Here is a 19,572-nt window from a genome sequence, read left to right as displayed (position 1 = left end):
CATGCCTTACAAACAGCTTATTAGGACCTTTCCATTGTTTATCATTGCTTAATCCCTTACTATTAAGTCATGCGAATATTGGTCTGAGACAGTCACATGCCTTGCCAATAGCTCATTGGATTACAATTTAACACTTTTACCAGCCGTCCCTGTTGGTTTTCTAATTCATCTCCAGGCGTTTCCCCCTATCAATCAACCTGTTTTTAAAAAAAGTGTTTTCTATGCGCCCCCTGCAAGCATAAATACGGTGCAGCCTGTCCTTCCCCCGTCCGGGGGCCTTCTGCCTCGCCTCCCCTGGGTGTCTGTTGTTCAGATCCTTTTTATATTGCAAAAAAATCTTGTTCCCTGAGGAAGCCAATGCTTTGGCGAAACATGTAGGAAACTGAGCCCTCACTTCGAAGGCCGTCTCCATCTGGCCCATCTGGCCCACCTTACCGCATTAGGGTCATACGTATCATATATGCTTTTTGCTGCTAACTATTTTATTGTTTTTTCTATGTATTGAATATTGTGAAATAAAATATTTGTAATTTTATAATTTTTTTGCATTTTTCATATGTTGTACCCTAGCACCGCTATAATCCCCTGTCCCTCTATCTATCTACTATTCATTATTCTGTCATGATAATGTGACATTACAGTTTTTAGATCAATTCATTATCGTTCAGATCATAAGATGGTATTATGCCCTGTACACACGATCGGACATTGATCTGACATTCCGACAACAAAATCCATCAGATTTTTTTCTGTTGGGCCAAACTTGCCTTGCATACACACGGTCGCACAAAGTTGTCGGAAAATCCAATCGTTCTGAACACGGTGACGTAAAACACGTACGTCTGGACTATAAACGGGGCAGTAGCCAATAGCTTTCGTCTCTTAATTTATTCTGAGCATGCATGGCACTTTGTGCGTCGGATTTGTGTGCACACGATCGGAATTTAAACTATCGGATTGTGTTGTCGGAAAATTTTATATCCTGCTCTCAAACTTTGTGTGTCAGAAATTTCAACGGAAAAAGTCAGATGGAGCCCACACACGATCGGAATTTCCGACAACACAATCCAATCGCACTTTTTCCATCGGAAAATCCGACTGTGTGTACAGGGCATTAGTCTTATATTTGATCCAAAGTGACGATCATAGTATCCTACCAGCCCTCTATTAGAATGCTAGAAACGCCCTTGGCCTTGCCTGCACTGAGATGGAGACCTTCACATTGGGACACAGTGCAGAACAATTCATGGGGAAAAGATCAGCTAAATGAAGTCCACAGGCAATACTGGGGACTATAGTAATTAGCCCTCTACCCATTGTTTTTGGACACTGCTTTGAGAGTTCAGTTCCTTTTTAAGGAAAGTAAAGAGAGATGGATTTACCTCTCAGGTGCTCGGCCAGCCAATGCCAAAAATGCCTAGCTGGGGCACAAAGGGAAGAAGCTGCCTGCTAACACTGGGGACTCTAGACCTAGGCCTTCTGAGTCTTATGTTATTTCTGGTCCTGGTAATATAGAATCCATTCATGTTGGTTTTATTATGATGAAACAAATATTTCTTTCTATTTCACTGTTAGGACTACTAATGCTTGTTTGAAATGCAGACAAACCCATTCTAATGTGGAAAGTTCAAGGGAAGACACAGCTGCAGCGGCCACATTCAAAATCTTGTTACCATTGCTGAGATTTTCCAGAAATGTTTTCCCATTATCAGTTTAAATGAAGCCTCTGATGAGCAGGTTCATCTGCTACAAGCCAACAATGCGTCGAGAAATAGATGTAGGACTTATGTGGAGCATAAATCACTTCTATTACTCTGACTGTAGACTTGAATCACATTACTTTTTCCTGGGTCTCTGCAAGTGTGCTACAAAATGTGCAAATAGGAAAACTTTATTAGCTGCTTAATTAAAAGTCTGTGTAAGAAAACTCTCCCGAGATGCTGAGTCATTAACACTAAAAGTTTTCATCTTTGAAATAACTGGAAAATGTAGTTTTAATTGTTAGCTAAGGAAAAATGTCTTAGAGTATAAGATCTTAGCATTCTGAAACTAAAAACAGAGGGTATTTGCCCCTTAGTAGGGGGGTAACATCATCCCTTTATACTAAACATACAAAAAATAAAATGAGCTAGTTTTATTAGAAATATAAAACATAAAAATAAAGGGCTAGCATAGTACCTTGTTACATAAATCCCTTTATCACCCCTTAATACCATAGATTGTATTTTCAATATTCTACACACCAGATGTATTGAGTCAGCGCTAAAGTAGAATAAGGTAAAATAAGACAAACACCAAAAAACAATCTGTAAAACAACATAAAGTGCAGCACCTAGACATAAATAGGATCTCAAAGTGATATAACGTAAAAAAAAATACAATTGGTGATTACGATAGTGAAAAAAAGTGAGTAACAAAAATATACAGTATATCTCAAATAGATAACAGTCCATGCAAAAAAGTCCAATGAATCAATCCATGAATATTATCACCGTCTGAAATATCCACCACTTGTGAATGAGGACAATACCACACTCACCACATTTCCAGCTGCTAATGCAGCCTACAGTGTATTTTCATCAAACATGCACTCTCCTGTATGGACCTCCACATTCATGGGTTATCTTGATGGTAACAATACACATCCCTTAAGGATGCTGAACTACATCACCACCACTAAGTAGGAGAGAGTGCTCACTGCAAGGAGAAAGACATCAAAAGGGCCATATACAGTGTGGTATTTTTATTTTAAAATATGGACAAGTCTTAAAAATAAAAACATGCATCCAATGCCCAAGAAGTAAAAACAAATCACACTGCACTTACAGAAATGGTCGCCAGATCGCAGCTCCGCCCCGATGCATTGCGTACAATCGTACGTCTTTAGGTGACGCTAGTATCCCATGTTTTCAATATATAACATAGGTTTTCACTGTTGCCTGTTAATGGTATTGAGTACTTCTTCAGGAAATGAAGAGGGTGTTTAATCTACAGTTACAAATACTGTTAAGCATATCACATATTATCATCAATAATAAGACCCTTGCTATTTATAGTGATGCATATTAGGTTTAGAAATTGTGGGCCAGGTTATTTTGACTTTGTATTTATTTTTACAGACCATACCTAAGCAGTGAGATACTCTCGAGGTCTTTTGCAAATCCATCAGTCTCCTTAAACATAAAAGGCAATGAACTATATGGTTTTATCATTGGCTCGATTATTATCTGTTACTGAGTAAGTTTTAAGAGCTCAGTTACACTGGCAAGATGGTAGTTATTGATGGTAATCTGTGATATGCATAACAGCATTTGTATAATTGTAGATAAGACCCCCTCTGCCCCTCCCGAAGAAGTACTCATGAAACGTGTTGAGCTCAACCCCGTCACCAAGTAACAGTGAAAGCCTATGTTATATATTGTTGAAAACACGACCTATGGTGTTATGGTGATGGAGGGATGTATGTAACAAGGTGCTCGTCTGGAACTACGTCAGCCCATTATTTTTAGGGATGTTTTAATATGTATCTATCAAAACATGGATTATAATTGATATATATATACAGTAGTTGACCTTTATTTAGCACTTTAAAACTCACAAGTAGTCCAGTGATGGAATTTTAGCAACTTCCATTACAGATTGTTACCTGCATCTCTTTTGTTGATAATGTATGGACCCTTGAGCCTTGAAAGGTGAAAGGATCTCATGAGTGTTGGAGGCATGGAATATGTTTAGTTCTGCTGTGATATCTGTTTCCTAAATTGTGCGAGGGGGTAAATTCTAATCCCTACCTCCAGGCAAACCTACCCTTAATTTATCCACTGCTATATGTTCTCCAACTTGGAGACTCTCATAACTGTAAAGTTGGGACCGCACTAAACAGAGGAGCCTTGGCATAGGCACTGTGGCTTCCACATACTGTATATTTGCAAATGTGTACAAAGAAGTCCTCAGTTTTTAACATGAAGGCAGGATATCTGGTAAACATGCTTGGAATTTGTTGTCTGTTTATAAAAGCTAATTGGCTAGCTACACTGGAAGAGACAAGTCAAGAGATGGGAACCTGCACATTTAATCAAAATAAGTCACACTTACAGGATCTTCAGCCAGCTGTCAGATGTGTCTCTTCATTCCTGATAATTTCCCACCATCCCATCCCAACCTTTATGGTGCTTGTAACAGCTTAATTAGCAGGATTTACAGTACCATGCCAGTATTGAAATGGCCATAATTTTTGCCCTCAGTAGGTTATCTTATCCAATATCTGTCTTGAATTGATGTTTAGAGGGAGGCGAGTCCTGCTGTCTGTGTCAATGGACACAGTGCCCCCCTGGGAATCGGCTTTCCATGGGGGCACTGGACAGAGGGGAGGGGCCAGGAGCTCCGGCGTGGGACCTGAAAAGAGGATGTTCAGGGTCACTCTGTGCATTTCCATTGCACACAGCAACTAAGTATAGACATGTTTGTTATTTGTTTATTTTTTCCTTTATAATCACTTTAAATATAGATTTGAAGATTAGCCACTAGGCGGGGCACTTTATTCCACTGCACCTACTCAGGTTTATTTGAGATCAGGCACAAAGAGAGTGCATTGTCTTCTAAAGGGCAACCAACTCCCAGACTTACATTGTCAGATGGAGCAGTAAAGCACATCAACTTTGCAGCACTGTGGGAGACAGAGCCTGCGTATGTAGAAACTTTGGATGCCCCCATGTGCATGTAATTACAAATTACACATAGGAATATGCATTTGATCTCTTCTGCAATTTCTAAAGAGCATATGGAAAAACCTATACATCCCTTTTAACCACTTGCCGACCAGCCGCTGCAGTTTTACTGTGGCAGAATGGCACGGCTGGGCGAAATGCCCCCGGAGCCGATCCGAGTGCCCGGCAGTCGCGATGACCGGCAGGCTCCCACGATCGCTCATGATACACCGAGAACTGGGATCTCTGTGTGTTAACACACAGATCTCGGTCCTCTGAGGGGAAACATTTCAGCTTCTTTTTCTATATATCAGGGCCCCTTCCCTCTGACTCCATAAATGGAGTCTTCAAATATAGGGAGAAATACATATGTATGAGATGGCTATGATTATTTTAGGATATAGAACCCTATTTGGATTGCAGATCTCGGTTCTCTGAGGGGAGAAGAGACTGATCGTCTGTTCATACAAAGTATGAACAGTGATCTGTCATCTCCCCTAGACAGTCCCATCCCCCCTTCAGTTAGAATACAGAGAGGGAACACAGATAACCCCTTGATCGCCCCCTGGTGGCTAACTCCTTCCCTGCCAGTGACATTTTTACAGTAATCAGTGCATTTTTATAGCACTGATAGCTGTATAAATGCCAATGGTCCCAAAAATGTGTCAAAAGTGTCCAATGTGTCCACCATGATGTTGCAGTCCCGATAAAAATCGTCGATCGTCACCATTACTAGTAAAAATAATAATAATAAAAATGCTATAAATCTATCCCCTATTTTATAGACGCTATAACTTTTGCGCAAACCAATCAATATAAGCTTATTGCGATTTTTATAACCAAAAATATGTAGAAGAATACATATCAGCCTAAACTGAGGAAAAATTAATCCCCATTTTAAAAAAATGGGGATATTTATTATAGCAAAAAGTACAAAATATTGTGTTGTTTTTCAAAATTGTCGCTCTTTTTTTGTCTATAGCGCAAAAAATAAAAACCGCAGAGACGATCAAATACCACCGAAAGAAAGCTCTATTTGTGAGGAAAAAAAGAACTTCAATTTTGTTTGGGTGCAGCGTCGCACGACCGTGCACTTGTCAGTTAAAGCAACGCAGTGCCAAAAACGCAAAAAATGGCCTGGTCATTCAGCAGCCAAATCTTCCGGGGGGCTGAAGCGGTTAAGGAATTGTGTATAATTTTATCATCTATTTGTTTAAGGAACATATCAATATGACAGTGTGGATATCATTTTGGGACAGCGGGTTTGCCCTTTGGTGATGGGAAGGTATTAGTATAGCCGGAAGAATGGAAATAAGGTCTTCCCGCTAATGATGCTGTCTGCTGTCCTTGGTCAGTGTGGCGGGATCGGTAGCAGGAATGTCGGGCAGTAATTGAATCACAACTCTTGAAGTGCGGTGTGTTAATCAAGGGTGATATTTTCATAGGGAACCAGGGCCACACAGGTCACAGTGACTCACATGTCATGACTGCATTAGACTTCTCAACTAGTTACCAAACCTATTACTGTGCCTGACAGTCCCCTGATAATTAGACTCTGAAAGCTGGAAAGTTTACTTATTTATAGAAGTCATTTTCTGACAGAGCAAAAACTGCGCTGAGTGTCCTAATTGTTTTCAAACCTAACGTTTCATTAATTATTTAAGGAAGAACTCCACGTAACCTCAGTGTAATATCAGAAAACCAATCTTTTCTGGAGAGACTCTTCTTCCAAGTTTTCAATAGTTATTCACGTTCAGAATATTAATGGAGAGATGTAGATGTAAAAAAGTGGGAGTTTGACAAAATCTTTTTTATCGGCAAATCCCAGCTGTCAGGAGCGCAGATCAGCTCTCACCCCTCCATACACAAAGGTCTAATAACTCCAGAGTCCTCCTCCCTCAATAGTAGTGTCATCGATCCTTCTCCTGAATAATGCATCTGTGCTCAGTGGAAAATACGCACACTTTAATTCGCAGGTAAAGCATGACAAGTCAATTGATTAGATATGTTTGATTGGAGCTTTCTCACTGGAAACTTTCCTAGTGAGGTCATTTTCCTGTAAAATTAGACTTGTTTCTTCTACTCTCAACTCTCTCTACTGTCAATTACAAGTCCCCTCGGGGATGTAGCTTTAATCAGGTGGGCCCAAAAATGGGAACTTTCATCCCACAAGCCTCCTTTATTATTTATTACCATATTGCACATGTAAGAACATCGAAAGATATTGAAGTGGTATTATTAATATTATTTAAGGTACTTATATAGCGCCGTCAATTTACGCAGCGATTTACATATACATTGTACATTCTCATCGGTCCCTACCCTCAAGGAGCTTACAATCTAAGGTCCCTAACTCACATTCATATAATAGGGCCAACTTAGACAGAAGTCAATTAACCTACCAGCATGTCTTTGGAGAGTGGGAGGAACCCAGAGTACACGGAGGAAACCCACGCAGGCACAGGGAGAACATGTGAACTCCAGGCAGGTAGTGTCGTGGTACCCACTACACCACTGTATTGAAACCGAAAATCTAATATATTCCAGCTTACTAATCATTAAATGTGGTGGCTGTATTATTTTTTTTTTAGCCTTTTTTCCTTCTGTTTTTCCCCTGGAGATCTAGCCATATTATACACCAGTGTTTCTCAATTCCAGTCCTCAAGGCGCATCAACAGGTCATGTTTTCAGGATTTCCCTCAGATGACAGCTGTGGTAATTACTAAGGCAGTGAAACTGATCAAATCTTCTGTGCAAAATAATGGAAAGCCTGAAAACATGACCTGTTGGTGTGCCTTGAGGAATGGAGTTGAGAAACACTGTTATACACAGTGTTAATTTTAGTCTTAGGACTAAAATGGCATTTTAGTTTTAGCCCCATTTTAGTCTTTTGCAATTGTGTTACTTTTAGTCGTATTTAGTCGACTAAATCTCTAGTACATTTTAGTCGACTAAAATGTCCTACGTTTTAGTCGACTAAAATTCCCAGTACATTTCAGTAATTGCAATTTAGTTTTAGTTATAGTCTTTTGACTAAAATGGCATTTTAGTTTTAGTCTCATTTTAGTCTTTTGACTAAAATGGCTTTTAGTTTTAGTCGTATTTTAGTCATCTCAATTGTTTTAGTTTTAGTCGTATTTTAGTCGACTAAAATAGTATTCATTTAGTCAACTAAAATGTTTTAGTCATTTTAGTCGACTAAAACGTTTTAGTCGTTTTAGTCGACTAAATTTAACACTGATTATACAGACACCACTCTGGGTGAAGGAGCACAGGGGGCAGATTTAGATAGCAGCATTGTCAGTCTGGGGGGGGGAGTGTTAGATGTACTAGCAGATCTAAATACACTAACAAATTGAAGCCAAACTCCAGCTCACACTTTATAAGCAGTTACAGCTAACATTTTTTTCCCTTTTGGAATAAAGGTTTTACATAAATATATAAAAGCTGATCATTTTATGCACCATTGTCAGTGTTAAATGGTTTGTCTCATCCCTGTAACTGCTAGAGAGATTTTCTGTTGAAAAACAACTAGCTGAACAATTAGATGAAAATAGAAGAAATAAAGCCTAAAAAGAAAACGAATGCAGCCACCACATCTAAGAATTGGTAAGCTGCAATATAATAAATGCATGCACTGGGTTTAATACTGCTTTAAAGGAGAAGTACAACGGAAGCTTGTTTGGCTGTACTCCTCCTGTGGTTTGCAGGAGTGCCATTCGTTCTGCACTTCTATGACCCGTTTTCAGCAGACAGCGTCACTGACATCACTGAGCAGGTCCAGGCTCGGGAAGGATTGTGGCGATATGGTTGGGATGCGCCCACATACCTGAACTGGCACCCGCTCAGCCTCTCAGCGAGCTGCTGAGATCCTGAGCCTGCCCCCTCCACAGTCCAGCATTCCAGTGAGCGAGGAGGAGGCAGAACAGAGAGCTTCTGACTTACAGTCACCAGCTCTATGCTCAGGGAGCTCTGAGAACTTAGTAATCAGCGATGTCTGATCACTCAATTCTCAGTGTTAGAGCCGGCGGGGGACAGATGCAGCACCCACCCAGTTAAGTATAAATCTGAACAAAACCCAAACCCCATACTTCTCTTTTAAGCATGGAAGTCTCCTTCAGCTAATAATGAAGATTACAACTTTACTGCTTGTAGTACTGATTGATTTTAGTACAGCTGACTGATTTTGTTATTCAAACCTAAAATTATTTATTAATCCATCATTATATTTTGATTACTATATTTTCTTTTTTTGTCTCAAAAGTTTTATTGAAGTAAATATTAGTATACAATCCAACAGTACAGGTTCCATAAAAAGTGTTGGCAGGCATAATCCGACATATTATCACATTCCACAAATATGAATGAAAATGCGTATGCAGTACGATTACTATATTTTCACTATTATTATACCTGCAAATTATTCTTTCATCTTGATTTTATGCTTACAATAACACAGTTATAATTATAAACTGTCACTGTACTGTTTTTATTTATTACAATGAATTCTAAAAGAACATATACAGTAGCTGGCCTGTAAATCATTAAATGTATAGTTACATAAACCTTTTATAAATACTTGCTGCACAAAAGGCTTTAGATCTGGAGAAGGATCATCACTCTGAATCAATAAGACTTCGCTCAATGCTGTAATCTCCCATCAGCACAGGACATTGTGTGCTGATATGAGGATGGGCCAGGAAAGGAAAATTCCGGTAAGTATTTGATAACAATTTTCCGTTTTCTGGAAGGGTAGAGCAGACTGATGACCTCATGCGTCAGCTTCCTCTTTCTAAGTATCCAATCCAAGGCTGTGGTTGGTTGCTGATCCAGCAGTACTGCTTATAGCTGAACTCCAAGGAAAAAACTTTTTTCCTTGCAATGGACCATCCCCCATACTGCAAAGGTTAACTGCTTGGTTTGCCTACAGGATGCTTTGTTGCCAAGCGGTCGCAGCTCTCTGACTTTAATCCTGTATTTCCTGAAGTTGCCAGGGGTCCACTCACAAGACAGGAAACCGAAGTGCTGGCTGCCGGGAGTGGGCATAATAAGGTAGGTATATTTATTTATTTCAGGTACTTATATAGCACCGTCAATTTACGCAGCGCTTTACATATACATTGTACATTCACATCAGTCCCTAACCCTCAAGGAGCTTACAATCTAAGGTCCCTAACTCACATTCATACACACTAGGGACAATTTAGACAGGATCCAATTAACCTACCAGCATGTCTTTGGAGTGTGGGAGGAAACCGGAGTACCCAGAGGAAACCCACGCAGGCACAGGGAGAACATGCAAACTCCAGGCAGGTAGTGTCGTGGTTGGGATTCGAACCAGCGACCCTTCTTACTGCTACCCACTACACCACTGTGCCGCCCATATTACCTTATTCATCATCCCTTAGGAAAATATGTGCAGTTACGTTTTTTATTTTCAGGAATTTAGCTTTAACTGCAGTAAAGAAAAGTGAGGTCACCATACTAGCTGTGCTGTTTGGCGAAAATGCTTAGATCACAATATTGGCTAACTAGAATTACAAATCTGTCAATTTCCCTTTTAAAACTGTGGAGGGTTCCATCCAATAATTGTACTGTAGAGAGGCATTGTTTCTATAAAAGAATATGAACTGTATCTATTCTGTGCACTAAGCGTTATCTTGCACAATCTTGCTTTGTAATCATAACAGGATGTATATTTTGTAATTACATTCAAACCTTTCATTCTGACCTTATAGCTTGACTGTGCAAAATTCTAATGGAAAAGAGTGCTTATGATTTAAAATATGGACTGCTTTGCTCTGCTTCCCGCAGTAGAAATAATAAAACTGAAAATAACAGTGGAAGAGACATTAGAACGTGAAGTGCGTAGTGTAGAAAATGTAAATAGTGCTATATGTATATATTTGTATATATATACTGTATTTATTGGCGTATAACACTCACTTTTTCAACCTAAAAATTGGGTGCAAATAGCATGTGAGTGTTGTACGCCAATACTTCAATTTTAGATGCCTCGGAGAGGACAGGGACAGGGAGGGGGGGCGGGACGAGCGCTGTCAGATTACATACAGTGAAAATCTCCTGTTTACTTGGTGGCCTCTGTAAAAGGAAGTCCCGTCTCCTGGGCCGCCCCTCTCCCTGTCCCCTCCAGGCTGCAGATGGGCATCGATCAGGCTGCACTGATGGCAATGGTGAGTCTGCTGCATTGATGGCAATGGTGAGGCTGCTGCATTGATGTGGACTGATGAGGTTGCAGTAATGGCACTTGTGAGGCTGCAGATGGGCATTGATCAGGCTGTATTGATGGCAATGGTGAGAATGCAGATGGGCACTGACCTTTATTTTGCTTCAAAGTTCCTTATTTAAAATTAAATTTTTTTTCCTGAAACTTCCCTCTTAAAATTAATGTGCGTGTTATACACCTGTGCGTGTTATATGCTGATAAATACGGTATATATATATATATATATATATATATATATATATATATATATATATTTATATTATATTATATTATATTAATATATAATAATATTAATATATAACAAAAAAAATATATATATATATATATATATATATATATATATATATATATATATATATATTTATATATATTTCCCAGACTTCTCCTCTTGTTAGCTTCATGTTGGCCCATTGCTCAAAATCCACTGTCAGGGTCAATGACAGGCCAGGAGGAGTATAATCATTTAAGTACCAGGATTTCTTTAAACATCTAAAGCCAGTGACAGTTTCCTCAATGAACAGTGATATTTAACACCTGTATACCACTACAGTACCGTAAAATAAACAAATAAATTAAATGTAGTCTGCAGAATTGACTTTGTATGCAGTTGAAGCAACCCTGTCAGGTTTAAAAAAAACCTGCAAATTAAATTCTGAATCAGTGGCTATTTCCAGTTTCAGTTTCTTTTACATTGACCATGTCAGGCCCCTAAAGAATTCCCAATGGCAGGCCCCTGTAATATTGGAGATATTATACTCACCTCTCTGGGAGCCTCTATGATTTATCCAGCACTGCAGCCTCTGTAAGACTCGTCAGCATTCCACATGTTGGAGGTGTTGGATTCCTGTGTCCCCAACTATGCGCCATGTTTCAATCCTCAGACCCCCAACATCACTACAGGACACAGCGGTGACATAAGGATTTGGAGGATGGAACCACCAAATTCCGCTGTAAACACTTCTCTATTGCAGGGATCTTAACTTTGGATTGCTTTTAAACCTCGGAGGTTCACTTTAACCGCTTAACCCCCAGAAGATTTTACCCCCTTCCTGACCAGAGCACTCTTTACAATTTGATTATAGGGTACTAGAGCACTGACGTGGATAACTTCAGTGCGGATACTTAGTAGTTAACAAGAGATGACCAAATAATATAGCTGCAACTAAATAAGTGATTAGATCAGTGAATAATTTGAGTGATTAATTGCGCTGATACTATCCTCTTATTACTACACCAAAGTGAGTGCTTCAATCAGTGATTGGCTAAAGCAATCCTACTAATTAATAATATGCCATATATAAACGCCTCAAAGTAATCTGAGAAATCTTAAAAAACACTGGAAATAAATACAGTTATCAAAAATGAAAATTCCCCACCATCATGAACGTGAATAAATAAATACATAAATTGGGGCTGTTACCATAAAGTGCTCAAAAATACATCTGCTGAGTTACATAAAAATATGAATAAATTCAGTGCCAATTTTGCTGAAAGAAATATATCAAAACCGTAAACTTGAGTAAATAAATAAATAAATGACTAAATAGGTTAAAAACGTCAGAATATAGTGGTCAGAAATCCATCTAGTGTTTTGTGCATAAAATAAGTTCATTCAGTGCCGGTTTCAATGTGACAAAATATAAATCAATAAATAGTGTAGAAAAAAGTTTTACTGTCACTCCTTCGCTCGTTTCGTTTTAATCCGCTATTTCGCTCATATCCAAGACATGAAAGATAAAAAAATATGCATCCATTTCGCAGAGATCATACTAGTTGAATACTAAGTGTCAGCATACTCTGTTTTACTCACATTTCCAACTTCACACGATCGCATTTACACTGATCAGCTGCATGGAGCTCAGCGCTAGGGCTATTCATTCGTCGCCACTGCTCAAACACAGCAAGTGCTGGGAACGTCACAGGCTCCTCCTCCCTACGCCTCTTTACAATTTGGCACTGCGTCGCTTTAACTGACAATTGCGCGGTCATGCAATACTGTGCCCAAACAAAATTTGCGTCCTTTTTTCCCACAAATAGAGTTTTCTTTTGGTGGTATTTGATCACCTCTGCGGTTTTAATTTTTTGTGCTATAAACAAAAAAAGAGCGACAATTTTGAAAAAAAAAAAAACCCCAATATTTTTTACTTTTTGCTATAATAAATATCCCCAAAAATGTTTTTAAAAAACTAATTTCTTCATCAGTTTAGGCCAATATATATTCTTCTACATATTTTTGGTAAAAAAATAATCAAAAATAAGGGTATAATGATTGGTTTGCGTAAAAGTTATAGCGTCTACAAACTATGGGAAAGATTTATGGCATTTATTATTATTTATTTTTCTTTTTACTAGTAATGGCGGTGATCTGCGATTTTTATAAGTACTGCGATGTTGCGGCGGACAGATTGGACACTTTTGACAAATCTGCATTTTTGGGACCATTGACATTTATACAGCGATCAGAGATAAAAATAGCCACTGATTACTGTATAAATGTCACTGACAGGGAAGGAGTTAACACTAGGAGACGATCAAGGGGTTAACTGTGTTCCCCAGTTAGTGTTTCTAACTGTATGGGGATAGGACTGACTGGGGGAGGAGACATATCACTGTTCCTACTTACTAGGAACAAACGATATATCTCCTCTCCCCTGACAGAACAGGGATTTGTGTGTTTACACACACAAATCCCTGTGCTGGCGCTCGTGCCCGCCGGCCACGCGCATTGGGTCCCCCGCCATGCAGCAGGCGCACGTGCACCCCCTGGCGGTACAACATACCCATACGGGGTTTCGCCCAGCAGAGCCATTCTGCAGACGTATATCGGCGTGAGCCAGTCGGCAAGTGGTTAAAGAGGCCCTACCACCAACTTAAAAAAATGCAGGTAAAAACACAGATAAATCAAGTATTTAAATTGCTTACTTCCAGCATTTTATTTTTCCATAAATTATTTTAAAGGCTTGTATATATACGGCCGGAAGGTGGCTCTCCTGTGCAGAATCACAAACCTGTATGTAATCATGCATTTCCGGGTCTGGGGCGCATGCGCTGTCAGTGACCCACCCCTGCTGTAATTGGACACAGCAGGAGCCAATCAGTGGGTCTGGTGGACCTGATGTCCACTGGGACCCGACGATCATTCCAGAGAGAGACAGAACGGCGGTCTGTAAACAGGCAGATCAAGGCAGAAGGGCAGGTAGAACTCCTGTGTTTCTGTTATGCAGGAACACGGATCTCTGCATTCTCACAGTAAAAGCACATCCCCACAATTAATAATCACTCCCAAAGAACACATTTAACCATTTGCCCCTAATGTTAACCCCTTCCCTGCCAGTGTCATTAGTACAGCGACAGTGCATATTTTTAGCACTGATCACTGTATTAGTGTCACTGGTCCCCAAAAAAGTGTCAGTTAGTATCCAATATGTCCACCTCAATGTCGCAGTCCCAGTATAAGTCACTGATTGCCGTCATTACTAGTAAAAAAAAAAAAAAAGAAAAAGGATTCTGTAAATCTACCCAATAGTTTGTACAAATCAATATACGCTTATTGGGATTTTTTTTACCAAAAATATGTAGCAGAATACATATTGGCCTAAATTGATATAGAAATTCAATTTTGTTATATTTTTTTGGATGTGTTTTATAGCAGAAAGTAAAATATATTGTTTTTTTTTCAAAATTGTTGGTCTTTTTTTGCTTATAGTGCAAAAAATAAAAACCGCAGAGGTGATCAAAAGAAAGCTATAATTGTGGGGAAAAAAAGGACATACATTTTATTTGGGTACAACGTCGCACAACCGTGATTATCAGTTAAAGTAACGCAGTGCCGTATCGCAAAAAATGGTCTGATCATAAAGGGTGGGTGATCATAAACCTTCCGGAGCTCAAGTGGTTAATATAATTATAATTAATAATAATAAATTGAGTGGCTGACTACTACTACTACTACTACTACTACTACTACTACTACTACTTAGCAGATTCCCAGTTAGCAAGCAATTGTGCTTTAAGTTTGAAAATGATTTGCTAAGCTAATGCTAGACTTGCCAGGCTTCACAAGTTTGTTGCACAACTGCAGCAAGTCCGCATTGCATGACTCCCGATCAACTTTCTTTGCAAACATTCTGCAAGTCTGCTGCAAGTTCTGGTTCAGTTATGTTGTGCAATAGTCATCCCACCACAGGGGTCACTGTGGCTGAATGTTCATGCTGTAGACTTGTAAAGCTCTTGCTGTAGACTCACCACTGCAACTTTGCTCTTGCTAGAGACTTGCCATGCAAATTTGCTATAAATTGGAAAAGTGCCAACTAGAACTTGTGCTTCAAGTGCTCTGCAAGTGTACAACTTGCCCGCGAGTGTGCAGCAAGTTAACAGACTTACAATTCAACAGTGCCGCAAACTTGTGGCAAGGTATCCTTGCTATCTGGAATTGTTCTCTAGTATTCATATTCTTTCCCCCCTCATTTGCAAAAACATTGTTAAAAGTAACAAACTCACCGTTGTGTCATTGGTGGTTACATAGACCAACACATCTGACGAATTGCGGCTGTTGATGTATCGATAACAGTTCCACACGCAGCTGATTAAGTAAGCCTGAAAAAAACACAACGAATTCATTGAATTAAAATTGACACCACCTATAAATATTGATCATTTTAATATGATTAAATAACAGTTTCCAGAGCCACCATATGGTCTATATATAAGTGCATTTTTCTGTGTAAATTGCATTCTGGATATGCCATAAGTACATAACCATAGACTGTACAGCCAATGTGTCTTTCCTTACTGCCCTCACTGCCTCTGAAATCTTCAAACATATACAATATAACTTGTTGGGAGAGACAGAGGTTGCTGACATCACATGGCCAGCATACAGGTAATCGAGTTATCAGTTCAACATTGTTCACATACCACAGCGAAATAAGGTGTTTGGGGTCTGACTCAACACCATACATTAAAGTGGATGTAAACCCAATGTCATCCTTTCTAAACTACTGCCATAGGGGTTATCTATAAGGATATACATGCCTCCTGCATGTATCTTTACCTGTCAAATGTCTCCCCTCTGTCTGTTATTAGACCCGGAAAACTGCATATTCTGTGGGCGGGTCTGTTGTCTGGAGCTTGGTGGGTGGAGTCGTGATGTCAGTAGACTCCCCGCCCACCTCTACACTCCCCTTGTCAATATGCATTTTCTCCTGTGTATTTCTAACTGAACTTCTGGTATGATCTCTAACATCCAGTGAAAAGACAGGAAAGCGACCACATGACTTCAGCATGCCAAATCATGCTGAGGTGTGGAACAGCCAATCTTTGCAGAGCTGCTGAAGAAAGGAGTGGGGGAGGGAATTAAAAAATAATGCATGTCTTAGGCTAGTGCATGAGATGTAAATCACCTGTCACTCACAGCAAGGGGGAGGATTTGACAAAGTTTTTCTCTGTTTGTCAATATTTATCTCACTGAACAATAAAAGAGGATTGCTCAGAGCTGGAATAACTCTGTGTGGCAAGACTGGGCTCAAATGATAGGAAATCTTATACTCTACATTATGATATTAAAAAAAAAAAAAAAACATTTTTGGGTTTACATCCACTTTAACATAGACAATCTTCTTACACATTTTAATTACTCGACAAACCTGAACGAGCAATATAGATCATATCATTACAATAACAACTTTTCATGAAAGAGCAGTTTAACCACTTGTCTTCAGGGGCAATTTTTATTTCTTCGCACGCATTAAAATCAGCATTTTTTGTTAGAAATTACTTTAAACCTCCAAAAAATTATATATTTTTTTTTAGCAGAGATCCTGGAGAATAAAATAGTGGCAGTTGCAATGTTTAATATAGTACAATGTTTGTGCAGCTATTTATCAAGGGCATATTATTAACATAAAATGCACTAAAATGAGTTTTAGCACACACAAATTATAACCAATTTTCTAATAAAATATAAGAGAAGTGGTTGCACTGAGTAAATCGATACCAAACATGTAAATCTTAAAATTGCATGCGCTCATGAAACCCAAAAAAACCCCAAAAACATTGGTACACAAAATTCTCCATAATCGATGCTTTAAAAGACTTTATCAGTTTAGAGTTAACCATGAATGTTGGTCCTAGAATTGTTGCTCTCACTCCATTGGTCATGGAGGTACCTCCCAGGTGTCACAATTCATGTTTGCATACACTTGCGTGCCCTACGCTGTGAATTTGCATTGAGGTGTATAAGGGGGATGCTCTTAATTTTGTATATTTATTTTATCACAATTTATTTTTTTACACTTTTTTAAAAAAAATTTCATTATTCAACTTTACTGCTATCACAAGCCATCCCTGTGATAGCACTGGGCAGGTGTGACATGTCCCCCTTCTGGAGTGATCAGATGTCTATTAGATCCCCAATGTGTCCCATGCGCTCCACTGCAGCTAATCAAGCCCACATTGTGCTTAGTAGCTACAGTGGCCAGGGAAAAACAACTGTGAATCTGGAAGTAATCTAATACATGTTACTTCCAGGTGTATTAGTCATGGCAGGGGGACAGATGTTCCCTGTTCTCCTCCTGCTCACAAAGCTTTGGCAGTGTACTGCAGTCCTAGGCTCTCCACAGGAGTGGGAGAACTTGGAAACCACTGTGGGTGCAACTGGCCTCAAGTGGGGGGGGTTGTGGCTGCAGCTTTGGAGAAAAGTGATGGGATAGCTCAGAAAAGTGATGGGATGGCTCTAGGTCAGTGATGGCGAACCTTGGCACCCCAGATGTTTTGGAACTACATTTCCCATGATGCTCATGCACTCTGCAGTGTAGTTGAGCATCATGGGAAATGTAGTTCCAAAACATTTGGGGTGCCAAGGTTCACCATCACTGCTCTAGAGCTACCTGGATCACTGTTACCTGAAAGCCAATACCAATTTTATGTCAAGGGGTTAAAGTACTTTATTTTTCCAAACCTTTTTTAGACTTTTGATCACTTTCACCTCCAGTGACAACGGTCACCAGGACAAATTACAAAGAGGGCATCTCGGGCTGTAATAAAAAACCTGGCAGAGGCTTTACTCTATCCAAAACTAAGAAAAACTTCTGTCTTCAGATACTCTTTAATTAAACTTTATCATTACAATTTATTATGGCTAGTGCAATCTTAAAAATCTGGCAAAAACTATAAAAACAACTATATAAATAATCTGCATCCTTTTCTATGTTTATTTACAAATGCAGACTGATGGCCCTGAGTATGCATAAAGTTAGTGAAGAATAAGCAATGTTAAGGCTTGTGGCGTAAGGACCAGATGTAAGCGATTATTTGGAGTAGAGAACTACAGATGTTAAATTTATATGGATTTATAATAATCTGGGCCAAATTCCTGGACTCATGCATTGTGCAATTACTTTTTTGAAAACATTTTTAGGTACATGTACAGTATTAACTCTATGTACATTCTACTGATTTAATGTATACGTTCATAGTTTTCTCACTTTGCCCTCTGATTGACTTTCCAAACCACTAGGTTTTTGCCTACGATATATCAACTTTGCAAACACAGGTATCTTCCACATTTTTTTCTCTAATGCCCTGTACACACGGTCGGACTTTGTTCGGACATTCCGACAACAAAATTCTAGGATTTTTTCCGACAGATGTTGGGTCAAACTTGTCTTGCATACACACGGTCACACAAAGTTGTCGGAAAATCCGATCGTTCTGAACGCGGTGACGTAAAACACGTACGTCGGGACTATAAACGGGGCAGTAGCCAATAGCTTTCGTCTCTTTATTTATTCTGAGCATGCGTGGCACTTTGTCTGTCGGATTTGTGTACACACGATCGGAATTTCCGACAACGGATTTTGTTGTCGGAAAATTTTATAGCCTGCGCGTGTCGGAAAATCCAATGGAAAATGTGTGATGGAGCCCACACATGGTCGGAATTTCCAACAACAAGGTCCTATCACACATTTTTCGTCGGAAAATCCGACCGTGTGTACGGGGCATTAGTTTGGATACATTTGCTCATCTCTAACTGTCACAGAGCACAAGCACACTTGACAGTTACTTTGTTTTGCATATAAACACTAATTACATGCCAAAGATTCCCATAGCACTATGGATTATCTAAATAGAGCTTAGCAGTAGCTGCCTGATTTCAGGTTTGCTTTGTCTGCCTGAAACCCAGATGAAGCCATCAGATAAGGTATGAGTCGCTGCTTTGATTCACTTGTACATTTCAGCTTGAGCTATAGAGTTTTGTAAACAATTGGCTTATTATAGCAGATGGAAAGGAGACATTGTACATTGATGTTGTTTCATGACATCATTTGCTGCCCTGTAATCACAGCCTATACCGTAGTAGAGTAAAGCTTCACATTTCCGTGTCAGCAGTTCCTGTTTGTGTTGAGGCATGCGGCATGGTACTGTACAGGTTAACACATGACCTTTGCAGTGTGAGACCTGACATTTCCTGTGAATGAACTTCATATCCCGCAATCCCTGGTCTAGTGATAATTTGGTGTAACTACAACTGGTTATTACTGTATTTCTGAAATGGCATATTCTAGTTTACCTGCATGTTGGGCCTGCTTGGTTAAGTTCTTAGATAGACCCCTCTCTTCT

At 39.3% G+C, this 19,572-nt stretch overlaps 1 protein-coding gene across 2 annotated transcripts in view; it reads right to left on the bottom strand.

Annotated features, from left to right (window-relative positions):
* LAPTM4B (lysosomal protein transmembrane 4 beta) overlaps nucleotides 1–19,572 on the bottom strand; it is a 187,961-nt gene that overhangs the window by 8,393 nt on the left and 159,996 nt on the right. For both annotated transcript variants that reach the window (XR_012244551.1, XM_073632017.1), the window contains exon 6: nucleotides 15,454–15,549. Coding sequence is in view for 1 of the 2 variants with exons in the window: in XM_073632017.1 (XP_073488118.1) it covers nucleotides 15,454–15,549 (96 nt within the window). In the remaining variant the exon portion in view is untranslated. The remainder of the gene's footprint in view (nucleotides 1–15,453; nucleotides 15,550–19,572) is intronic.

Source organism: Aquarana catesbeiana, linkage group LG05 (assembly GCF_042186555.1).
Source record: "Aquarana catesbeiana isolate 2022-GZ linkage group LG05, ASM4218655v1, whole genome shotgun sequence".
NCBI lineage: Eukaryota > Metazoa > Chordata > Amphibia > Anura > Ranidae > Aquarana > Aquarana catesbeiana.
Note: the sequence above shows the minus strand (reverse complement) of the source record. Positions and strands in the feature narration are given on the sequence as shown.